The sequence below is a fragment of the Melopsittacus undulatus genome, chromosome 7 (genome assembly GCF_012275295.1).
Source record: "Melopsittacus undulatus isolate bMelUnd1 chromosome 7, bMelUnd1.mat.Z, whole genome shotgun sequence".
NCBI lineage: Eukaryota > Metazoa > Chordata > Aves > Psittaciformes > Psittaculidae > Melopsittacus > Melopsittacus undulatus.
The window spans coordinates 39,742,346-39,768,084 of NC_047533.1; the positions used below are offsets into that span (position 1 = coordinate 39,742,346).

Sequence of the window (25,739 nt, forward strand, 5' to 3'; positions counted from 1 at the left end):
ATGCCCAGGTACAGAGCACGGCACTGCTGCTGTAACGGCGCTGATTCACCTCGCAGCAAGGTGTCCCGGGGCGCAGGGAGGCGCTGTGCCCCGCCGTCGACCCAGCCCCCTCAGCAGCGGCCGCTGCCGTTAACGGCCCGCCGCGCGAGCTGGTGGGCGAGGCCTAGCGGGGCGCGCACCCGCGCCTCACCGCTCTGCGCACGCGCGGAGTCGCGGGGCACGACCTCGGAAGCGGCGGGAGCATGACAGGTGTCGGGAAGCGGCGGCCGCGCGGAGCGGCGGGCCCGGCCGGAGAGCAGGTGGCCGTTAGCGGGCGAGCGCGGGGCGGGTGCGGAGGGGGCCGAGCCTAAGGCGCCCCCGGGGAGGGGGGCTTGCTCCGAGGCCTGCATGTGAGAGCGTCGGGCCCGTGCCTCTGCCCCTCGTTGTAGTGTGCCCCGCAGTCCGAGGAAAGCCCCGGGGCCCTTCGTTCTCTGACGCGGGAGCCTCTCCTCTGTACCCGGGCCACCGCGGCGTCCCAGGTGTGCTTGTACACAGCAACAGCCTCAGTGCGCAGGGTGTCTACGGCAGGGAATGGGTGCTGCTGGTGTAGTTACCTATCTGATGGCAGCCTGCTTCGGAGGTGAAATGTACCTCATTGTACTGCCCTAGCAAGAGGAAAGAAACCTTGCTTCATCGTATTCTTTAAACCAAGGACAGAATGAGACTACCAGTTCTTGGGGCCTTATGTAGCATGAGTGGTTGAGTTTACCACTGGAGTGGTGTGTGTGCCTGGATAGATCATTTCCTAACCTGTTCATGTTACATCACTTGTTTTAAAACAAGTTAAACCTTAAGCTACTTTTAAGAGGCTATGCTGTAGATTACACCAGCTCAGTTGCTAAATTGAGTAGTTCAGGTAGTGCAGACTTGGAATATTTTTGTAGTGTCATTTAACCAGATGTGGCAAAATAGCATCCCTACTTCCAGCTTGGAATTGGATGCAAGTTGCTGTGTGACTGGAAACAGTCCTTTCAAAATCATATAGAACTTAGATGGAACTTTGGTATTGCTTAGTCCTTTGCTGGAATAACTAATAGAAGAATGGAGCTGACTGAAGAATAGGGTTGTAAATAAGTAACTTCAAGAACATTAGGCTTTGTAAGCAACTATAGAGCAAAGGAAATTTCTAAGATAAGCTTTGCCAGAACTGCCTGGTGATTACTGATATGACAAGGATACTAAAACAAAGTGATAAAGAAATAACCACCAGGGGTCGGAAAGCCCACTACCATATTTTAGTGTGTATGCAGGAGGAATTCTCTAAAAGTATGATGTAATGTATGTAATCAATATGTATGTTTAAGGACAGTATAATCACAGCCTGGTTGATGTTTGGAGGAGCGATTCCCCCGTGTCTCCCGACACTGCAATAAAGAATACCTGCTTGTCAGCATAAAACTTTCTTGGCGAGTTCCTGGATATTTCTCCAAATCACTAATAAAAGTTCTTCTGTTGGTTATACTGGGCCATTAATATCAAAGTAGCAGTTGGCAGTGTTTAGTGCATGTCTCCAGATAATGCACTTTTGAGGGAATCTATCCAAAATAGATGTCCTAATCAGTACATAGATGTTTTTAAGAAACAAGCATGATTTAATGCTCTTAATCATTGTTCCTTTTTTAATACAGAAGCTTTGTAAAATCCTTTGGTAGAACTGACAAAAAGCAACTAAATTAACTTCAGGTTTGCTGTTTCTTAAACTGCAGTGTGAAAAAAATGGAGATACCAAGAAGAGAAGGTCAAATCAGGCAGATACCGCTGACAGTCTTCGTCAAGAAGCGGAAACATGCTATCGGCTTACGCTGCCTGAAGACTTCTACCAGTTTTGGAGGTTTTGTGAGGAGCTAGATCCTGAGAAACCAAGTGGTGGGTTTTGAAATATTTCTTCCATTTTCTGACTTTCATTCTCAAAACCACCCTGAAGACAGACCAACTAGAGCTGCTCAGATGCTTTCTAATCACAGAATCACAGACTGGTTTGTGTTGGAAGGGACCTTAAAGCTCATCTAGTTCCAAATCCCCTGCCATGGGCAGAGACACCTTCCACTTGACCAGATTGCTCCAAGCCCCATCCAGCCTGGCCTGGAACACTGCCAGGGATGGGGCAGCCACATGTTCTAGTGTCCCACCACTCTTAAAGAACTACTTCCTAATGTCTAATCTGTATCTCTCCTCTTTCAGCTTAAAGCCATTCTCACTTGTCCTGTCACCACATGCACTTGTAAAAAGCCCTTCTTCAGATTTCTTGTAGGCCTCCTTTAAATACTAGCAGGCTGCTCTAAGGTCTCCCCAGAGCCTTCTCTTCTGCAAGTTGAAAAAGCCCAGCTCTCGCTGCCTGCTCTCATAGGAGAGGTGCTCCAGCCCTCTGAGCATTCTTGTGGCCTCCTCTGGACTCACTTGAGCAGCTCCACCTTACACTTGTGTTTGGGGGCCCTAGAACTGTACACAGTGCTTCAAATGGGGTCTCATGAGAGCAAAGTAGAGGGGCAGAATCACTTCCTTTGACCTGCTGGTCACACTTTTTTTGGTGCAGCCCAGCACACAGTTGGCTTTCTGGACTGCAAGCACACACCATCAGCTCATGTGGAGCTTTTTGTCAACCATCACCCCCAAGTCTTTCTCCTTAGGGCTGCTCTGTCTGTTTCACACCCAGCCTGTATTGATACTGAAGGTTGCCCTGACCCAAGTGCAAGACTTGTCCTTGTTGAACCTGATGAAGTTCACATAGGCCCACTTCTTGAGTTTGTCCAGGTCTCTGCATAATATCCCTGCCCTCCAGCATGTCCACTGCACCACACAGCTTGGTGTTATCAGCAAACTTGCTGAAGGTGCAGTCAGTCCCACTGTCTCTGTCATTGATGAGATACTAAGTCAGTATCTCAGTACAGACCCCTGAGGGACACCACTCGCCACTAATCTCTATCTGGACACTGAGCCATTAACCACTATTTATGAGAAGTGTAATAACTGAACTCTTAAAACTATCTGAGTAGAAACATGTCTTAGCTTTCCTTGTCTGCAAAACAGTATTTGACTGTTCGGATTTCTGGAAGCTTTTGATACCTTCATGACATATGACTTAGGTTTAGATATGCACCCACTAGAAAGTGAACCACTTCATGCTTTGCTTTTCAGATGCACTTTTGTCAAGTGTTGGACTTAGGCTGGTTGGGCCGTATGATATTCTTGCTGGAAAACACAAGAAGGCAAAATCAACAAATCTGGACTTCAATCTTCATTGGAGATTCTTCTATGATCCCCCGGAATTCCAGACTATACTTGTTGCGGATAGTAAAACACAGTATCACATGGGATATTTCAGGTATTTATATATGCTTTTGCTGGACTGTAATTGTGTGTAGCTTTTTCTTCTCTTTTTTTTGCACAAGACAAGATTTCAGAGTTTTGCACTACGACCAAGCAACAATCTCTCTCTCCTGTAGCAGGATATTAACATGGGTTGGTATAATGTAGTAAAAAGGATCACAAATACTGGAGTTGAAGACTAGATTTAAATATCTATCGAACTAGCCCCTAACCCTCATTAACCTTTAACTCTTGCCATGATACCTAGGAAGTAAAAGTCAAACCTTATAAGGGGAATGTGTGTTCTCTCTGCATGTATTCATACAAGTTCCTTTCAAAGCCCTGCTGTAAGGCTTTAGAGCTTTAGATCTAAGGGTGTTTGATGTTAGGTTTCTGAATGAGATGGCAGCATGGTGAGGAGGCAAATTAATCCCACTTTTAAATACGAGAAGTGGACACAGCTTGACTATTTATGTGGGGTTTTTTTCATAAATAGGGATGTTCCAGATGAGCTTCCAGTGTGGGTTGGTGCAAATGAAGCTAAGAAGAGCTGTGTGATTTCACAAGTTGGTGATAATGTCTTTGCTGCAGTCAAGTAAGGTTTTTTTTTTTTTTTTTTGTAAAGGGTAGAGTGAAAGAGAACCTATTAATTGGGACACATGAATAATGCAGCTAACTTATTACATATGTTTCTTTCTCAAGAAATCCTCACTCTTCTGCTCATGCTAGCAAGTTCTAAGGTACTCTCAAAAGCACTAATAGGCTTCTAGACCCTGTTTTGTTTTTACAAATGTGTTAATATCTTTACATATATTGGCAAGGATATGCTCTATAGGAAAATAACGCCCACCAGGTATGTTAACATATTTCATAAGTAGAAAGGGCATCTCAAGCAGTGGTGAAGGAAACCTGGCTATTGTACTAAACGAATATCTTGTAGCCTACATAAAAATATGTAAAAATGTCGCTACAAGAAGTACCATTTCTGACCTGGGGCAGGGTAACATTTATGTGGGCATGTAATTTGGTATGATTCATGAAGGTTTACATGGTCCTGCATCATGAATGTAAACAAGAGATTTCATCAGCTGTCAGTAAAAAAATTGGAAAGCTTTCTAAGGACAGACATGTCAGTAACTGAAGAATAGCTTCTGCAAAAGAACCTATGTGTATAGCGGAGTTAAATGAGGACATTTGTTTTGAAAGCACCGCTGTGAACCTCTGAATATGTATTTGTGTGTCACTTGGATGGCAAAACTGAAGCAGCAAACTGAATTCTTAAGATAGTAAGATGAACAGCCATTGAGTTCAGGAGAATCTTCAGCACCTGCAGATTCCATGAATTGTACTGTAATGGAAAAAAGGTGGGAAATGCCAAAGTAACATCTGTGACAAACTTGTTTAATTTCCTGTTGTTAAGAGGCTTGCATTCCCAAGTCTGTGTGTATAAATAAACCCATGACTGCTGATCTTCATTATAAGATTTGGAGGTTTAGTGATTAGAAGGCTATATGTTTGTTTTCTGTTAAGCTCTTGTAAAACTTGTTTCTTCTGTTTGCAGATTATTTTTGTCAAAGAAACTTAAGGAAGTGACTGATAAAAAGAAAACTGCTATTTTGAAAGACATAGATGAAAAACTAACAAGGAGAGCAAAAGACCTGGGTTATTCTCTGGAACAAAAAACGGTGAAGATGAAACAGAGAGATAAGAAAGTATGACTTTCCTGATCCACTGGAGAGAATAAGTTCTGTTACACTTCTTAATTTACTTGCTTGTTTCTTTTTTTATTTAATTCCTTCTAGTCAGTAGGGGTGCTTTGTTTAGGAATTTCCACGGCTAATAAGCACTTTCAAACTTTGGGAAAAGGGAGATCAATACAAGTGTGTTCCAAATAGTAGGATTAAATCAAAACGCTTTGTTCTTGTAAACCGTAGCTTGGCATTTCCATTAAAACAGAAGCCAGGGATATAGTAAAAAAGCCTGTAACAAATGGGGAGCATGGAGAAAACTGCTTTGAAGTGAATGTTCTTGTAAACAGTTGGGTTGGATCTGTTGGAAGCAGAACCATTAAGGATGATATGGATAACAGAGGTTTTTGCATACCTGTCAGAAATAATTATATTAGGAAGTGATGAAGCCACTATAGTATGGTACTACACAGGTGACTACAAGGATTCCTAGACTTCAGGATCTGACTGAAATGGAGTTTCCAGTTCTTTTAAACTTCAGTACTCAAAAGTGACTTTCATACAAATTAAGGAATTCCAGGACATGAAATTAATTTAGCCTGAACACTATGTTTAGTTTTGACCACCAGCAGTCAAGTGTTAATGCTGTTTAGTAAGGTGAGAAGTTTTATGTCACATTTTTAACTTGGAGCACTGTATCCCATTTCCTGTCTCTTTAGGTGGTGACCAAAGCATTTCACGGAGCAGGCCTAGTTGTTCCTGTAGACAAAAATGATGTTGGATACAGAGAACTTCCTGAAACAAATGGTAAATATCTTGGTTATTGTATTCTTTGCTTTACTGAACAAGCCTTAGTCTTAAAGCTACTATGCAAAAACCAAACTGCATTCATATTTCCTCCTGGAAAGAATATGAGTGATTGGAGTAAAAAGCAGAAATCTTTAATACTTTGAGTTCAGGTACATACCTTTTTTTTAATGACTCAGATGGCAATCAATGAACCATGCTAAATCTAAAACAATAATTCCTGATGGGAGTAGTTTAGATGCCTTTCTCTTTTGTATTGGCACAGCCATGCAGGAAGTAGATCCAAAAAACTTGATCTGTGTTCAGGGATTTATAGATGTGTTTCTCATCCTCCCTCTTCTCCTAGTGTTCTAACCAGAATCAGTTCCTTCACACAAGTTCACCACACAAAAGCTTGTCTCTGTTATGAGAAACTGGGACGGGTGGGCATAGGGCAAGAGTGAGCAGCAAAGGAAAGGGAGAAAGCTCAGGGTGTGCCCAATTGGATGTCATATAAGTATGACACACAAGTATGTTTTTCCCACAAAATAACTCTGTGCAGAATTATATAAAGAAAGAAATTTCTTTCTTTAAACATTTAAATATTTCTGCTTTTGTGTTTTGCAGCTAATCTGAGGAGAATTTGTAAGGCCATTGTTGATGCTTCTACTGATGATGAGAGGCTGAAGGCCTTTGCACCCATTCAGGAAATGCTGACCTTTGTTCAGTTTGCCAATGATGAATGTGACTATGGGATGGGCTATGAACTGGGTATAGACCTGTTCTGCTATGGATCACATGTGAGTACCACAGCAATCTTATGTCACAAAATTACCTGGTGTTTTGTGCATGGACTGGGAGTTGTTTTGTGTTGTAGATCTTGATTCCCAACTCTGTTGCATGATTGTCCTTAACAATCATGGAAGTCTACAAGAATACACTTAATTTGTGAAGACTATTTAAAAAGTCACACTTAGGAGATCATGCCACGTTAAATTTAAAATTGCTTGTATGAAAGCACAATCTTGCAATTCACAAGCATTTAAACAGCATTTAACTGTTGTGATTTGATGTAAGACAATGAATTCTCATTCAAGACCTAAAAGTGAAGAATGTCTGTCCCAGAGACCTTGAATAACAAGCCTCCTGTCCCCAACTGCTTGTGTAGGCACAAGTGCTGTATTCAGCTAGGTCAGGAAACAGACTGATGTTTGTAGTAGCCCCAGCTGGAGAAATCTGAACCTCAGCTAGCTACTTGGCTCCAGGGAGAGTTGCATATGGCTGTGTAAGAGACCTCCCAGTGTGTGTCTTGTTCTGGCCCTGTTGGCAACAAATGTCATAAATAAGCTGATGAACTTACCAGAGCGTGGTCACATGTAAAAATTGTACTTAATGCTTTTTGTGTGATTAGCCACTGCCCTGATGAAGAGGGTCATGCCTGTAATAAATCCATAGCTAGGAAATAATGTACAAAGAAGATTCAGCATCACTGTAGAAGAATGACTGGTCATATAAAAACCCATGAAGAAGAGCTGCTTTTAGTATAATAATGATTGGCTAAGGGCTGCTCCAAAGTGTCATGTGGAAAGGTGAAAACCTCAGAGTGCTAAATGTAGGCCCAAAAAAAAGCTGTCCTAAACACCAGTTTAAATACTTGGGCTCTGAAACAAAGGAAAATTCTCTGATCTTTCCACACAAGTAAGTTAAATTACTGATCTGTTTCTTAGGCTTCTTGCCCTGCAGCATCCAAGAATATGTTTTGTTTTCCTCTGATACCCTGCTTATTTTGGACCCTTCAGCAATTTGCTGCTTCAGCTGCTTAATTCCTTTGTACATCTGAAGGGGCAGTGAAGACAACAGTTATTTCAGCTGGCTGAGTATATGAAGACAAACCTCTCTTTGATGCTTTGTGCTTCTAGGCACATGAGATTAACCACTGGCCAACTCCTGCCATGACAAATTAAGTCTGCACAGTGCTGTGACATGTCCTGAGATCTATCTTAGGCAGCAGTTTGAAACAAAAAGCTGTACTTTAGTACCTTTCCTAAAAAGAGAAACCTTCCTTCATTTTCTAGTTTAGTAAACAGAAAGAAAAAACAGTGGCTTCACATACAGCTTGCAACAGGGCTTGGTCTCAGTGTTTTGGCCTGTCTGTAGATACCTTGAGCTTCCTTGTTCTGGCTGGACCCTGGCTGTTCCCTTGCTTACAGAGCCAGAAGGAACACCCACACTGTAGCTGCAGTGCAAGACATAGGAAAGAACCTCTTCCCCCTCAGATGGGAGATAATAATGGTTACAAGTACAGTAACTATCGCATTCTAAATACTCTTGTTCACTGGGAACACTTAAATGGCTCCTGTAGGTACCGTCCTCACTCCCTTGAGCTGTGGAGTGTGACAGGATGTGTGGCTTTAGCCAGAAGCTGGGCATCTGTGGGCCTTAATGATGTCATCTTGTGTGCTGCTGAAAATGTATGTCCATCTCTCCCTTGCAGCCGTTGAGGTAACCCAGCTTGACCTTGCTGTGGTGGTTACTGATGTAACGTGTACGTGCTCTGAGTGCTCGTTTTGCAGCTGAAGAGTGCAGCTTGCCCCAGGCCCAGCCTGCAGGCGCGGTGGCTGTGAGGGCAGAGCCGCTGACCGCCGGCCGCTCTTGTTTTCCCTGTCTCCCGCAGTACTTCCACAAGACGGTGGGGCAGCTGCTGCCGCTGGCCTACACACTGCTGCAGAGGAGCCTGTTTGCCGAGATCATTCAGTCACACTTGGCCAACCGGCGGGAGGAGCCGCTGGACCAGCTGGCGCCCTGAGCCGTGCGCCCGCTCCCCTGGGCGGCTGTGTTCTGTGTCCCTGTCCGTGTGTATGTGTGTCCGTCCTTGCTCTTTTGTACTGCGGTCAGTAAAGCTTTCCTAAGGCACGCGGCTGCTCCCTGTGCTGCTGTGAGCCCCGCGGGGTAAGGGGATGGTGGTGGCGCACCCTGCGCATGCGCGGAGGGCAGTAGCGGGGAAGGAGCATGCTGCAGAGCAGCGCTGGAGTACCCGCCTGGGAGCGGGGACGCTCCAAAGCACTGGGACCAGAGGCTTCCAGCCAGCGCTGGGCTCGCCCTGGGTGCCCGCTCTGCAGCAACCCTGCCCTCGGGTCCGGAAGAGCGGTGGTGGAGGGAGTGCCGCCTGTGCTGTGCGCGCTGCTGGCCGTTAGGGGGCACGGAACGGGCTTGCCACTGCTGTTTCGTTTCCTTAGAGACACGGTAGGCGGGGGGCTGGGGTCAGGCCTTCCATGCATTGGGTATATTCGTTGGGACAGTACAGTTGAATCCGGCCACTTGGATCTACCCAGCTCCATTGTCGTTGCTGCCGTTATACAATTCAAGTCTGCCCTACCAGGCAGGTGAACCTTTGGTTACAGCAGCGTTCCTTTCTGCGTGAAAACGCCACAAAACTGTCTCCAGCAGCTGCATCTGGCTGTGGATTACCAGGAACCAGATGGGATTGAAAACCAGCTGATACTATCAGGTAAATTTAAAAATCCACTGCAGTTGCTGCCTTGTTAGTGAAAGTCACTCCCTGTTCTCACTAACCAGGGCAGAATTGAGATCGAAATTAATTGTTTCCAAGCTCCTTGGTCTGCTGCTTATTTCCTGCTACTGCATGTAAGAGTTTCATCCTTGGGCAACTGCTTCAAGTAACAGTCAAAAACCGGGGGAGCACAGTGCCTGCTCTGTCTTGCAGACTGCCAGTGTAGTGACCTGTCCTGTAGCAGGTCCTATCACTGCTGCTGGCAGCAGCAGTGACTGACAAGGATCACAGGCTGGTAGCAACATGCTTGTATTTCAAAGCTGTCACTACCTTTTTAACAAAAGGTCTGTACTTCCAAAAGTCCCATCCAGCATAAACTGATTTACAACGCAGGTTAAGGGTTCTGCAAAAGTGTCCGCAGTTTGAAATGAAAAACACAATGACGTGCCACATCTGCTTTGGTATACTTGACACCCCCACCCCTTTCACTCAGCATAGAAGTGTTCCATTTATTCAGACAGAAGCACTAGCGTATATGGACACTTCCCATAGGCCCAGAATTTCATGATTTATAATAGGAGGTACTTGAAATTTCAGTCTTGCTCCTTCTTACTTTTTAGGTTCCGAGTATAAGCAACCTTTATATGAATGTCCTATACCTCAGAAGTAACAAGATTTTTTTTTCATTTGCTTACTGGTTTTGTATGTAAAATTTCTAGTGGTTAACTTTTTCCGAGGGAAAATAGATACAGAAATCAACACAAATACTGGTGGTGAAAACAACAGCAAAACATGACAGAACTATAAATGGTCATACAGAAGTTTTTAATGTTTGATTAAATCATCACAGTAATCGGAATTTTTACTGCAATGATATGCAGCTCTACCACACTATTATAAATAAAAACATTAAGATCAATATTAAATACAGCCCTAGGCAACATCACAGATTAACAAAGAATGCATTCTTCATGAACCAGTAACTGAATGGTTTAAAGAAAACCTAAAAAAATGCTGACATTTCCCCTCCCATCCACCACATTCATGTTTTTCCAAATTGGTAACTTGAGTAAGGCGCTGGAAGCTGTAGGTTGTGAACTTTTGTGTTGCACAGCACAGGTAAACAGACTTCATTATCAGAACCTCTTAGGCATGTTTTAAAGGTCAACAGGGAAAGCTTAGCAGGTAAGAAAAGAAGAGATGCAGTTTCTATGCAGCACTCAGCATCCATACTGAAATGCTAGAACAGGGGTGTGAACTGCACTTCAGATGGTCTGCAGAATCATATGGATAGCTGTTTTATGAGATCAGACATAGCAGAGGTTTCAAACTGGTTTAAAACAGGGTTTATAGGTGTAGTGTGTTTATATTCTTACACTACATAAGAGACACCAGAAAGCAGCAGCATGGACAACTTGCAGAGCTGCCTCTGGGAATAGCCATATGCTGCTCATTATGTATCTTCCTCTGCAAAGTTCCTTCAGGCTGAGGATGCAACAGAACTGATTCTGAACCACACGTACTAACTTCATGTGGAGGAATACAGCTGGTTCTGCAACCCTCCCACCTTAGAACAGCTCAATGCCCTGTTTCAGGGGTTTTCTTAATACTGGGGCTGATAACCATGAGCCCACTGGCACATCTTGCTTCCTACTGGTTCCCATTGCTGCACGAGATGAGATGATAGCTGTAGACAGCAGTTTTATACTCAAAAAATTTGGTAAAACAGCAGAGCACTTAAGCACAGGCATTATTTTAGATTTGCCAAAAGTACCAGAATGCCAATTCAATATCTTATTATACTTAAAATCTACCAAGTACTTCGCAAAGACATTTGTGGTAACTGCTGAATGTCTTAGAGATACCTAGGCTTGTTATTTTGGACTTTACCATTTATATGCTTACAACTTTTGCAGTCTTGGGAGTGTAATTGTTAAAGAAGGATATTTTACCTAATCCCATATTCTAAAGCACGATTTTTGTCAGCTGGATTTCTTTATTGTCCCCCTGCCCCTGCACTTGAGGCTTACAGCATATTGCCTTTTCTCCTCTGCATGTGCTTGTGGCAGCTTGTTATAATTACTATGAAACAGTCTAGGGATGGGGAAAAAGTTAGGGAACTGCCAGCATGTGTGCTGCTGCTGAATGGTAGAGTCCTGCCACAGTTTCAAGTACTAGGTTTGGTTCTGCTGTGCTGCTCACCTCCTGTTAGCTATGTATCATTTATACCTCTATACACTTAGAAAAAAGTCAAAAGCAATCTAATACTTACAGTTGCTTTCCTCCTATTATTTTTAAACCCTGCAGTTTTTAAAAATAAAATTTTACTATTCCTGTTCCAGTTATCTGCTAGTAAAGGGAAAAGGAAACCTCAAGGTAACGGCAGTGAGAGTTGTATCTGAAAATGATCTTGCTTGTGTTGGATCATAAAGAAACCATTTTGTTTCAACCCTTCATCTAGTTGTAAACATCGGCTAATCCTCCATCCTGTGCAGAGGATTATGAATTATTCTATAAAATCACATTAAAAAGGTAATTAGTTATGTGAGATATTAACTGATTCATATTTAATAATTTTTAATTCATACAAATATAAATAAAGAATGGGAAAACCTCAAGAAAAATAATATACATTTAGTGCAAGTTATGAGTTACATTTCTTCCTACCATGTCAGCAGTGGAACAGCTTTTGTGGAGAAGAGAAAAATAAAGATGACCTTTCTCAAATTTTACAGGGGGGGGAAAGATCTCCAGTGTTGTAGCATGCAGTTTTACCAGATACACGTATACAGAATTGTTCCAGCTCTTTAACTAGTAGAATAGCAGTATTTATCCTTATACTGCACACCATTGGTATATATCATAGTGTTTTCAATAATACAAAAATTGCATAAGACCAGGTCACATTATTGATATTTTCTGCAGCAAAACCAGTATCTTCCTTTGAAACACTCATTTTGTCTGGTTTTAGTTTTTCTCCTGCCCCGACGGCACATGGGTCGAAAGGAGCCTTGCACAGTTCTCACAAGGTATTACCTGTTCAGTCTAGTTTTGTCGCAGTGCAACTGTACCGCCCCAAGCATTTTATGATATAGAAACTCACACGATTAATGGCACAAGAAAAACCTCCCTTCTTGTGATCAAACCTCAGTAACTCACAGTACATCTCAATATGAGAAACAACTGCTTCAAAAGGGCACACCAATTTTAAAGAGGCTTTGTTACGGCTCAGGAGAGAGAGAAATAAAGCTCTTCTGGAATGTAGAAAGGTGACATGTAATAATATGTTTCATGACTTAACACAACAGTTCCAATGGTGAAAAGGGCAAGACCTTTCAGTCTCCGTAAGATGGCTCGAATTGGAATGATCCCTTCCAGAAACAGGGATTAAGAACGCATCTCTTCAATGCTGAAGTACCAGGCTGGGGCTGAAGAATTGTGCCACCTCGCATGGCTCACCCACTGCACTATCATGGCAGACCTGATGTCTCGGGACGCATCCAGTGCAGGACAGCAGCTCTCCCTTCCCATGCTCCCATCAGCCTTACTCCTCCTTGCCACATATTCCCCCAGACCAACTCCTGATTTCCAGCAGCACTGTCACACAAAAACCCAGCTCTCGTCTCTGATCTTGGAAGCATCCACCAGACTAAAGTGTTGTGCTATTCAACAAATGAACCTCCTCTTCCGTTTCCTCTCTCTCCTCAGCTATGGGTTTCAGTTGAACATTATTGAGGCGGGGTCTTGGTTTGCCGTCTGGGCCATATGACGGAGGATATCTTTTTTTGTTATAATGCCAAGGAGGCGCCTGAAAAGGATAAATGGAAAAATCGGCATTAATCCAAGCAGGAAAAAATACTAAAGCAGAACATATCTGTAGCCAAGTCCTTTTTGTTGACAGGAATAGAGCAAAAGTAAAAAGCCTGATTTTCTTATTTAGACAAGAACATTTTATTAATTGAAATATTGAGGAACCACCCATTTGTTAAAAGACAGCCATGCTGAGACACTGTATCGGATGGTCTCTGACAGCTGTAGTCTGTTTTAATGAAATACAAGGAATACAAGCAGAGCCCGTGACAATTTTTTATTTAACTTTTTGTGTCTACAAAACTGAAATTTTGATTAGCGTATGCCAACAAAAAAGTAACAAAAGAGGGACAAAGAAAAAAGAGGCATGGAAAAGAAGTGATATTGATCCCGTTTCATGAGGGAGGCATGTTCCAACCTATCCATCAGAAATAACATACCACTTGATGGCCCAAAATCCCAAGAGCAAATCAAACTCCCCTCCATTTATAATTTGTAATGATCCTGCCAGTCTGATGCACTGGCTCAGGATGAACGTGTTCATAGGAGCACACCATATGGGCCAGAGGTTTTGTAACTCAAACACGTTAACCAGGGTTTGGAGTTCACTGCTTTAGAAAACAAATTGAGAATAATAAAATAGACTTCATTTTCCAATTTTGACACTGCTTTTATGACAGGGTCTTCATGGCTTTAGAATTGTAACTCTGCAAAATACCAAGAAGGCTGAGACTGTCTGAAAGGATAATATCACAGGAGAAGCAAAGAGCAGAATGAATGAGCTGCCGCCCTCGTTACTGTGGTTAGTACATTTCAGTTTGTCATATTAAAGGACGCATGAAATACTTGTGAAATATTAGCATAAAATGAGAACATAATTAGCATGTTTTGCACATAAGCAGCTAAACTTGGTGGGCATGTTTAGTAGAGAGGTAACTAGAAACCCATGTCCAAATTAAGACAGAGTCTACCATCTGACTAAGGTTAGTTCACAACATCATGGTTACCACAGTATCTATCAATCAATCGATTGAAGTCAACAGTCAGTACAGTAGCTGCTACTTGATGGCTTACGGTATCAGTGAACACTTTATAAAGGAGTACATAAATTGCTGCAGGCAACAGCAGCAGAATCACAGGACTTTACATAATATCACAGAATTCACTAAAAATAAGAGTACTTTTAAAAATACCACATTGATCAAGGGGGATTACAGGGAAGATCTAATGCTGCAGTACATTAAAAACGTGCTGGGTTTTGCTTCTCAAAAGACAAGACACTTTGCTATCTGACAGCTATTTAAAGCTGTCAAGGTCAGAAAAAGAAACGGGCATATACGAAAATCTTAATTTGCATTATTAGTCAGGGAAGAAGTATTCCTAGCTGTGTGCTTTCCCACCTGGGGAAATCAGCAGATCAACTGCATGGATCTATGTTATCTCAAGCACAGAAGTCTCAGGAAGTCTATTGTTGACTTTCCTTTAATGTTGTGACTAACAGTATATCCATATTAACAGCTTTATTTCTACCAAAGGATTTTGCACATGTTGTTTTATGGCTTAGTAGAAAGTTTTAGCGTAAAATGATTTCATTGTTCAGCCGATGTCATAAAAGCCCTGAACAGTTCACAAGTTTCATGCTTCCTGACTTCTAATGTGTCTAATTATGAGATCTGATATATCTAATCACCAAGGGTTCGACGTGCTGCTTTAGTTGCTCGAGATGCTCTAATATGTTCTTCTTTGTGATGATCCCCAAGACAATCCTGAAACAGATCATGTTATGCTAATAACTGTGTGTGAAATCAAATAAAAAAAAGTTCTATAATGAAAAAGGATTAGAGCAAAATAGAAAAAAAAAGAATGGTTGCAGGAAAGCTAATGAGATGATTCAATGAAATTTCCCAGACTCCTCCCAAAATGCTGAACACAACTGCACCTTCAACCACCCCAGAGCAATATGTTTCTCATATCAAGTACATGGCTTCTCCCTTCTCCCCACATTTACACCTCTTCAGGTTTTAAGAGGCCCTGAAACAAAAATCTATTTCCTTGGTTTAGTAGTTACTTCTACTCATACATTCAGAAATTATTCACAATTTTAATAAATCACAGTAAATTAACACAGTAATAACTGTGTAAAGTCATAGGAATTTAGGTCTGAAGCTGCTTTACAGAGCAGTGTTACCTGGTATGCCTACAAACAGACAAATTTCTAATTCTTGATGGTATAATCAAGAGCAACTCCCTGGAATGTGTATTTTGGCACAGATACAGGAAGAATGAGACTCAGTCATTATGTAATTCTCTGTCACCAGCACCAATTTCTGCACAGTTCCTGTTCTAGTCTGGACTGGAACCAGTACATTGATGTGTGTTTTTTTATGTGGGGATGTTCAATTTGCAGGGAATTTGACAAAATATAGGTTAGTCCTTGCTGTCCACATGGCTGTATGCCATGGCCAGCTACCACTAGTGCTTTGCTTGTATGATCTTGCAATGGACAGTAGGCTCATGGAACATCACAAGGTTACAAACTGAAGCAGGACAACAAAAAATGAATGTCTGAAAACAGCAAATTATTAAAGCCATCCACACTAGCTGCTTGTCCTGGTTTGAGCAGTAGCAGTCATTTTTCTCCTTCTTGGTAGCTGGTTTATCATAGAACAGTTTCTCATAGAACAGTTAAAAAACTGAAGTACAGTTTGACATAGCTTTGCACAATTAGGCTTTCTAGACAGTTGATTTTAACATCAATGTCAACGTTTGCACACTTAACCATGACAGAAACTCAGAAAAAAAAAATCATAGTAAATATTCTTCATTGAAGTTCTGTCAGTTTTTTCCCTCCCCAAAACAAGAATAACTGCGTGCCTGCACTGACTGTCAGATCATATGTCCTCTCCCCATGCGAGAAGGGTTTTTAAAGTCACCTATGCTTCTGAAAGCATACACTTGCCATTCAATACAGGGATGCATTGAAGAGAAAAGCAGCAGGAGAACATTTAAAATAAATTTGTTTTAAAATACACCTGAGAAAATAAACTTGTAAACCATGCGGTATTTGAGTATTTGCCACTTATAGCAGCAATCCTTTTGCCCACAGCAAAGCAAAGGAAGTCCCATCTCTCTTTCAGGTTTCTTGAGTTTTTCCCATAGACACTGATCCTAAATAAGGTGGATTAGCAGACTACCCCTGATGCCTTCAAAGACATGCTAAAGAGAAAGCAAGACACTGTGGTAGGAGGTGCAATGTGTGTCGAGGAAAGCAGAATGTTAAAGGAACAGCTACACAGAAAAAGATCATGTAAAAAAAAAAAGTAGCAGTTTAGATAAGAGACACTTATAATGAACATTTATGTTTCCATGCCTGGGCTGATTTATTTAGTAGGTAATCATATGACAACTCCCTATAGTATCATTACAAACATTCTAAATCTTAAAATTAGAATAGAATCATAGAACAATTTTCCTGAGATGCTTTGAAGTGTAGAAACAAATCTGCAGATTGAAGTTCCAGAACTAGCAGCAGTTACTTAGTTGTCAGTATTCTGTAACCAAGAGCTTGGTGGTAATCACCATCAATGAACTCCAGAAGAGGAAACAAAAGACTGAATCATTTTCTCCCACTATTTTTTTACAAACCCAGGTATTTGTAGATGTTCAAGAGCAGATACATTGCACAGAACATAGATAAAAATGAGGAAATGCAGGCCTTGGACTGTGTACTACACAACTAAATTGTCTTGTGTGGTGCACACACATGTGGAGGGGTTGGGTCTCCTCCACATGTGTGTGCAACAGCAAGTTGCACACACAGAACTTGCTGAACGAGAGCGAGTTTTTAACAGAACATCTTAAAATATCTGAGTTCACCTGCCTGCTTAGGTGGAATATGAGGGAGAAGTATGAATTTAAGAGTTGTGTCACAGCACCTTCTTAGCGAACAGTGAGGATCCTCAGTTGCAGTACCAAACTTACGGGTTCCAATACTGTCATCCTGGAATATATCCTGGTTCAAATACTCTGATCCTGGAAGTGAAAATCACTGTATCTAACACAATGACCAGTGTTGCTGCCACTTAACTCACCCGTTGTGTGTTACAAGGCACTGCCTCAGACCCAGCTTCCGGAAAATATCCACCACTATTTCCATTGGGGTGTGGTCTGTCACGGTGAAAGGGCTCATATCTAGTATGCTTCTAAGCTTCAAAGGCCGAGGGCTTTCTGCTGGAAGCGATGGGGTATGCTGGGCAAAACAGACCCTGGAGCTGCCAACAATCCCTTCCTGCTTCTTTCTAGCACTTTCTTTAAGAAAAAGAGGGAGGGGGGGAAACAGCAGAGGAGGAAGAATTTATATTCTTGGAGTAAGATAAGTTAGTGCAAACAGACAGATCAATCAACACTACCTGACTCTGATCTTATTCCCTAGATGCTGAGACTCTGATATATGCTGTTTTGATGTGTTTCCATAGCCACTGCTATATCCCTAATGGGTGTTTGTGCAGAAATCACAAAAGCCACCTACCATACAGCTTTGGCCATTCTTTGGCTACTACCTTTCTCACTCCAATGAATAACTTTTATTTACTATAAAGAGGTGGAAGGACTTAAAGAATAATGTGCAGGAAGCACACAGCTGCTAAAGAAACTGTCAAGGGGAAAGCCAATCTCAGCTGACAGCTCCCCTGTCAAGATTCCAACATCTGGAATTACTGTGCATTTGAAACCAAATAACTCGTTTCTGACCACTCTGAAAATGTTATATTCTTGTTTATAATGAATTTATTTAGATTCTTCTGAACTGCCTCTGCCTTTTCACATCTTCATCACCTGGGTGACAACAGCTTCCCCCCCATACCCAGAACTATTTCACACATGGACTCTCTTTAAGACAGACAAAATCCAAGACTAAGCAACTTGCACCATGTGATCTCAGCACGAGCAGCTGAAATGAGTCCTGCCTGTATAACATTAGAAGAATGTTCTGCTATTACACCTTTAACTCTTAGGTAAATGCAAACTTAAACCACTATGATGTCTAAATCATTTCTCAGTTTTGGACGCTTCTGTGCATCCTACACAGTGTAATACTATGGTATACACAGTATTAAGACCATAGGCAAAGTTTTACTGAAGTAAAAAGTGTTGTGTTCACAAAACTTATATGGTTTTAAAGTTTCAGGAGACTTCTGTTTCTCAAGTGCCTGTTAAAGAGATGACTGTCAATGTACAATTTTATTAATTAAATAAAAAAATTACGAAAGAAAAGAAAAAAGTAGTTTAAAATGCAATTTCCACCACTGATTTCATGTGCCAGAAATAACAGTTTTGTAGCATTTCCTTACATAACAGTGATTTTTTCCTTTGGTTATGATAGCACCCTCAAAATCCACAGCACTTTTCTTAGCGGTGCACAAAGCACTGTCACAAGTGCTCACTCAACCAGAGAACAAGGGCCTGTTTGCTCATGTGCAAACTTTCCATTACACAAACAAATTGAAAAACAGAAACCTAAAGTAACAAATATTCCACTTATCTCTCCCTAGTACAATTTTAGTTCTAACAACTGTCACAGAGGAGTGCAGCATACATTTAAATTTAAAAATTACTTGGACATTTTTAATTCTCACAGAATCCTGCTATTTGAAAATGAGAATTACCCAATTTTAAAGAACAGTGCTAGTGCAGTGCCACCTGAAGAAAAGAAGTACTGGCAGGTCAGGCTGGATGGGGCTTTGAGCAATCTGGTCTGTGGAAGGTCTCCCTGCCCATGGCAGGGGGGTTAGAACTGAATGGTCTTTAAGGCCCCTTCCAACCCAAACTAGTCTGTGATTCATTCTGTGAAAAGCCTCAAAACCAACAAAAATACCGGACTAGATGATGTTTTGGCCTACTTCAATATGGTGTGGTTTTATGACAGAGATTAGTATTTTCTCCAATTCAAGGCATCTGAACCTGAAATAAGTCTAGTAACATACAAAGTAAATTGCATTTTAAGCTATAAAATAATTTAAATTGGTATATATAATCATGCAACACTGTGAGATAATTACCTATTGCAATAGTTAAATCTCTTCTTAGAGCAAAGCCCACTAGTCTCTGCGATTCTTTTGACATAATAACAGGAAAGCCATTATAACTGGTTTCATTGATCAAGTTTTCTATGTCTTCCACTGTCATATTATCCTGTGTCAGAACTGCTAAAGGTGGGTCACTTCTCCGAGGTCGCATAACGTCAGCAGCCAGCGTTGTGTGAGTAAATTCTTCCTTTGCATCCAAGAAAGGATATCCATTCAGTCGGATGTGCGCCTCATATATGCCTTCCCTACCAAAGGCATCTCCTACCCACTTACTGGTCATGACTGCAGCCATTAGGGGCACAATATATTCCAGCCCTCCTGTTAGCTCAAAGACAATAACTACCAGGGACACAGTCATCCTTGTCACACCACCTGCAACAAAAAAATGGTAAATGGTAGCCAGCAACATTCTGGTATCACATAATGATGAATTCAGAATCTCCTGCCTTCCCACTGTGAAGTACAGACACAACTTTTCCGTTAAAGATCATCTGACAAGCGTCATTCTGGATAACACAAAAGCAGACAGGAAAAGTGAACAAAAAGCTGTCAGAAGTAAAAAAAAGAGCTTTAACAAAAATTCCTAGAAAGTGAGAGAATGAAAGGATTTGAAAAATATGTGCAATTATTTTGTGTAAATGAAGAATAAAACTGTATTTCTCCACACCACACACCTATGTTAAAAACACTGTGAAATTCAAGGAAATCCAGTCAGATGAGAATATGGTAAAAGAATGGAATGAACACATGGAAGTCACAGGTAGCAATTCAACAGCTATGTTGTCCAAAGGATTTAGATCTTAATTCTGTTGTTGAATCATAAAAGCTAAAGAGAATTCTGTACTCTAGGTTACTCTGCTCTTGCAGGGGGGTTGGACTAGATGATCTTTCGAAGTCCCTTCCAACCCTTGGGATTCTGTGATTCTGTGAGCTGATGAAAAGAAATGTCTCTGACAATGAGAGAAGGAAGGGATTGTATTTCTTTTTTGTTAGTACTCAAGATGTTTTTTCTGCCAAGATTTCTCATGCCATATCTTCATTTAGGGAAAGAATGTTCTTTCTTTCAATGCATTCGAAAGTAATTCAAGCTCAGCTATTAAAAAAACAAACAACTTCTCAAAAAACTACATTTGTACCACTAGTTTACTTCATGACTCAAATGCATTTTACATTAAAGAAAAGGTCTTCCTTTTGTAGAATCTGTACTAATAGATTTTAAGCTTAATTTGTAAAGCAATGAATTTGTAAGTGAGGACAAGAGAAGGCCTTCAAAAAACCTGTCCTAGTTTAGGTGCCCAACTTCAGCCTCTTTCCATGAAGCTGACTTTGAACAGTTTGTAAATCAGACTTGTTAAAAACCCCTCAATCTGGATTCCCCAAATCATCAGAAATCTCTGAAAGTTTTGTTTGGATTATGAATTCCAAGACCTTTTTTTGCACATCATGTAGGTGCAGCAGCTGATCATGCACCTCCTTGTAATAATTTCAACAGTACCTGACTTTGCAAATCCTCTACTTCATACATTTCACAAAACTGTTCTTTCAGACTGGTGTGGTACTGACACCTCTTGATACCAAAGACAGAAAGCAAACACTGCTGTTTAAATGCTTCTCTTATCAATTTAAATTTCAGATGTTATTCCTCAGATCACAAGGATCTGACAGGCTTGTGCAGAGATGTGAATGTATTATTCTGAAAAGACATAAGTCCATATAAAATGGTGTTCCAAAACTGCACACGTTTATATGTCCTTTAATTTCTTAACCACTATTTTGGCAACATACATACAAGAAATCAGATACTTATTTGTCACATTTTATTTACCTAAGCATGCAGCAGCACCAACCATGGCATAAAGACCAGGCGTAATACAGTCAGCTCCAACTTCACACCACTCCTTGAAAATGAACCAGTCATGGTGGTAGTAAGCCAGCTGCTCCACTGCAATTCCTACAATCCTTCCTGCTATTGCTCCAATTGCCATGCTAGGTATGAATAAACCAGATGGAACCTGTAGCAAAACCAGAAGTACTGCTGTCATGCTTATGGAAACATACCTGATGCATCATTTTACAAGCTTGGTGTTTTTCCAAGAGATACAAATGCTCAAACTGTCAGATTAGAAACACCTAAATTGACCTTGCAAGGTTTGTAAAACTTACAACTATTGATAGCTCTGATCAATTTCTGGCCTATGGAAGACTAGCATTTAAAACACACAGATTTCTCTTACCCATCGACTAATGTGGAAAGTAACTTCAAATAACAGACTGCAACATCTTCTAGAACATCAACACCTCAGACATACAATGATATTATTCTATCAGTTACAGAATAACAGAATGGCTGTGGTTGGGCCTGACCACTACAAATCATCTATCTCTGCTCAAGCTGGGTCAACTACAGCAGGCTGGCCGGGACTGAAGCTAGTCAGGTTTTGTGTATCTCCAAGGATGGAGACTCCACAAGTTCTCTGCACAGCCTATTCCAGTGTTCAACCACTCTCAGAGTAAACAAGTGTCTTCTTATGCATGCAGTTACATGGAACAGCAATGTACACTGAAAAATAAAGCCAGTTTAAACACAAATCCTGCTTAATGAACATTCTATAATACATCTGTGTTAAGACATGACTGATAATGATGCAGTTGCAAAAGCTATGAAGAGAGCCTGACAAGACAGAAAATGAAGACATGACAGTTATATGTCATTCAGAAAACTGCCACAGCTTGGAGAGAAGCTGAAGAGAGCAGCTCTAAAATGGATATATGAAATGAACAGAAAAAAAAACCCAAAAACATGCTGCTTTGCAATGGAGAAGAAATTCCCATTACAGTCACAGAACCAAAGCCTGCTTTCTAATCATGACATGCAATGCTGGAAAGTAAAGAAACTACCACTGACTCCCCTGGACAGTCTGCAGGAATGATATCCATACGATACATGAGGAGAGAAGATTGAAAAAAAACAAAACTACAAGCTGATCAAGAGGTACAGTCTTTTCTCCTTCCATGTAACAGGACTAAGAAACTTGAGTGCTTACGTTTGAACTCAGCTCTCAGACATTTTAGAATCATCCTTACTGCTGAATCGGGCCCATACACACAGCCATCCACACACCCTGTTACTGTTCCCTATTAAATTCAGCATGTTCTGTTCAGCTGAGAAAAAGGCTAGTTTGAATTTAATTAAACTTAATACTGTTTTCTATGTTACTTGTTTATTAGTCAGTAGTAGAAAGACCTTTTTAAGAAGAAATACACATTAAGATTTCTATAAACAAAACTACTAACTTTGAGGATGGAAAATGAGAAAGGCAATGATTATTCACAGCAGATGATCCAGCCATTGCATTCATACTTACCTTGATACCAAAGGTGAAGACTGTCATGATTATTTTAAATATGAGTGCTAAACACAACTGCCATATAGCTGAATAGACTCCAGTGCCTGCTGGACGATCAGGAATATCATCTACTATTTTGCTCGCATTCATATCATTTCTGTAGTCACACAGGGAGGAGGATTCTAATGGCCCACAGTCTGTGAAGAGCTCTTTAATAAGCTCACTGGTGTTTAGCCTTGTATATGGATTAGGAAATGCAATGACAGCTGTTATTGCTGCAACAATAATAACCTCCAGGACAGGATACTTCCCGAATTTTGTAGATTTGCGCCGACGACACCACGCAATATTTGCTCGGATGAAAAATGCTCCCCAGAGCCCACCAAAAACTCCCAGAAGAATAAAAGGAAGCAGTTCAAAAAGGTACCAAGGAGTGTGATATTCCACATAAAAAAGAACTAGGCGGCTATTACCAAAAGGATTGATGGACCTTAAAACAAATGCAGCTACTAAAGCAGCAAAAAATGATCTCCATAAAGTTTTCAGTGGGAAATAGTAACTGACCTGTGAAAGGCAATACATGAGAATTATTAGTGATTCAATTAAAAATACTGGAAAGACCATTTTATGCATGTGTTACAGTACTGCTGCTGACATGGTAAATGCTAAAAACCCAGTGCTCTTACATTATCAGTTATTATTCTCACCCCTTGGAGCACTGGCACTTCAGCACATACTACATCTTTTAAAAGCTTGACAGCAATTCATACTTACATCAATACTAAAGCAGTAATAAAACCACTGCTGCTTTAAGGCTGTTAGGAAACAATGTGTAGTAATTTATGTTTGAAAGCTTCTCTGTTCATAAGTATCCCTTCTGAGCATTCATGAGAACCAGACTGTGTACTAGCTGCCCTCTCAAATTTCCTGCTAATGCTGTTTCATCTCCATTCAATCTACAGTGAAAAGTTTCTGGCAGATGTTATTTTTATGGAGTACAACTAAAACAGAAGAAAATATAATCCTTAAAACAGAACTTGTAATTTCATACTTCAGCCCCACATTGCCTGATTTGAATCTCAAAAGAATTTTCTTTGGGAAGTTTTTTTTTTGCATCAAGTGAATTCCTCAAAACCCCCATATGATACAGTAAAATTTACATGACGAGGTATTTTGCTTCCTTTTTTCAATGTACACATTTTTATTTTTCTTTAAAAATGCTGATGATCTAAATAACATTCTTGTGTACTTCGAAAACAGCTAATGAAAACTAATGTAACAACACAAAACATTTCACGGAGAAGAGAGTTTGGTTGCCTTGGCAGTCTGTTTTATGGCATATTTGCTTTTTAATAATTAACATCTTCAATTATTGTTAGTGCCTGAAACTTTGTGAGAAGTTTAAAAACTTTTTAAAACTTGCTTCCCACAACTGTCAAGCAGGTTTCGAAAGCCTCTTTCAAAGTGGAAAAAAAAGAAAAGAAAGAAAAGCCTGATTTTTTTTAATACACTCCTACAGTGAAAACCAGCTGGATCTCTATCTGTACGCAAACTGTAATTATTAACTGACTCAGCCCTTCTCCAGAAAAAATATAACTGAGAACAAAGCAAAGCTGACATTCATCCAAAGAAAAGAAACGGTATCTTCAGGATTTTGTTGGTAACAAGGCTCTTGACTTTGAATAGAGGGTCCAAAAATAATTTCCTTACTAAGAAAGACTCCACAGCTTAAAGAGTCCAAGATTATTCATGCTAGGAGAGATTTTTTGCAGTATCTATCCTTCAGTGCCACCTCTTGACATACCTCCTCCAGACTGAAAAGGACTCCACCAATTGGGGCACCAAAGGCTACAGACACTCCTGCTGCTGAGGCAGCCGACAACACCTGGAAAACAACAATGGTGAGGGAGCTTTTTGCAGTCTGTGAAATGCTTTAAACATGACGACCAGAATCTCATTACAGTTGCCAGTTTCTTCTGCATTTCTATCACGGACTCACAGACTTGCTAACAGAAAAGCATCAAATACATGTATCAGAATGCTCGTCAATTGTGGCCAGTCACCACAGCAGCCACTGACCAGGTAGGAGCTGTAACTAAGCCAAGGACACTGCTCAAAGCCTCATCAGAATAGCACCCAAAAGAGTCTACACCTCAGTATGAAATTGCTGACATCTCATTTTCAAGAAACTGTAGTAAGCTTTCCCTGAACTAAACCAGGGAATTCCACTGTGTCATAAATTAAACAAGTGGAGCAGAAGAGCAGGTGGGCTGAATAGCAAACTACTTGTGAAGCTCAGGAGGAAGAAGAAATTGCATGAACCCTGAACGCAAGCTCAGGCTTCACAGGAAGGTTATTGAGGTGTGATTCATATATGCAGGAAAAAAACCCACGGAAGGTGAAAGCTCAATTAGACTTAACAGAATCCCAGAATGCAAGGTTGGAAGGGACCCCAAGGATCCAACATTGAAACTGGCCAGTGTTGTGTCAAATAAAAAAAAGAGATTTTTTAAGTACATTAATAGCAAGAGGAGGTTTAAAGAAAACATCAGACCAATACTTGTTGAAGATGGTCATCTGACTAACAGGAATTAAGAAAAAGCATAGGCATTCAACGCAGTTTTTGCTTCAGTCTAATAACACTGATAGACCTTGGGCTGCCCAGTGCCCTGAGTCAGAGGACCGCAAGTGCAGGAACTGCAACTTTCCATTTATGGACACTGAAATTATAAGGGACCAGCAGTATCACCTGAATGTTCACAAATCCATGAGACCTAACAGGATTCCTCCCAAGTGCTAAAGGAGCTAGCGGATGTTATGGCAAGACCCCTCTCAATCATCTCCCACAGGCCTAGGGAGTCTGGTCATGCCCCTGCTGACTGGAAATGAGCCAACGGTATTCCAACCTACAAGAAGGGTGCTGAGGGAAAACCCAGGGACCTAGAGACCTGTTAGCCTAACCTCCATTCCTAGGAAAATTGTGGAGATTATGCTGGGTGCTATTGAAAGGCATTTACAGAATAATGCAGTCATCAGGCACAGCCAAGTCCTTTTTATGATGTCACTTTAACTAAGAGTGGTATCACTTTAACTAATGTGCTATCCTTCTATAAGGATCCACACACCTAGTGGATGTAGTGTCTTTTTATTTTAGTAAGGCTTTTGATAC

At 41.0% G+C, this 25,739-nt stretch overlaps 2 protein-coding genes across 7 annotated transcripts in view; one reads left to right on the plus strand and one right to left on the minus strand.

The window, feature by feature from the left end:
- Positions 1-207: 207 nt before the first annotated feature.
- Positions 208-8,732, plus strand: HPF1 (histone PARylation factor 1). The gene is made up of 8 exons (XM_034065014.1): positions 208-299; positions 1,746-1,905; positions 3,175-3,361; positions 3,842-3,940; positions 4,907-5,057; positions 5,753-5,840; positions 6,447-6,619; positions 8,494-8,732. The coding sequence occupies exons 1-8, from the start codon at positions 243-245 to the stop codon at positions 8,623-8,625; spliced, it is 1,047 nt and encodes a 348-aa protein (XP_033920905.1). The 5' UTR covers positions 208-242; the 3' UTR covers positions 8,626-8,732.
- Positions 8,733-10,134: 1,402 nt separating this feature from the next.
- CLCN3 (chloride voltage-gated channel 3) overlaps positions 10,135-25,739 on the minus strand; it is a 63,178-nt gene continuing 47,573 nt past the window's right edge. For 4 of the 6 annotated variants that reach the window (XM_005145512.4, XM_031045796.2, XM_031045795.2 and 1 more), the window contains 7 exons: positions 24,375-24,455; positions 22,589-23,134; positions 21,049-21,235; positions 19,197-19,595; positions 17,232-17,448; positions 14,831-14,906; positions 10,135-13,138 (listed from right to left, as the gene is read on the minus strand). In XM_005145512.4, the coding sequence (XP_005145569.1) occupies positions 12,980-13,138; positions 14,831-14,906; positions 17,232-17,448; positions 19,197-19,595; positions 21,049-21,235; positions 22,589-23,134; positions 24,375-24,455 (1,665 nt within the window). In that variant the 3' untranslated portion in view covers positions 10,135-12,979. The remainder of the gene's footprint in view (positions 13,139-14,830; positions 14,907-17,231; positions 17,449-19,196; positions 19,596-21,048; positions 21,236-22,588; positions 23,135-24,374; positions 24,456-25,739) is intronic. The other 2 variants (XM_005145514.4, XM_005145515.3) reach the window with 1 other exon arrangement.

Bases quoted from the DNA above. Each gene is read 5' to 3' on its own strand.
- HPF1 (XM_034065014.1), top strand. From the start codon at position 243: ATGACAGGTGTCGGGAAGCGGCGGCCGCGCGGAGCGGCGGGCCCGGCC. The intron at 300-1,745 runs GTGGCCGTTAGC...CTTAAACTGCAG, and splicing joins CGGGCCCGGCCGGAGAGCAG to TGTGAAAAAAATGGAGATAC. The intron at 3,941-4,906 runs GTAAGGTTTTTT...TTCTGTTTGCAG, and splicing joins AATGTCTTTGCTGCAGTCAA to ATTATTTTTGTCAAAGAAAC.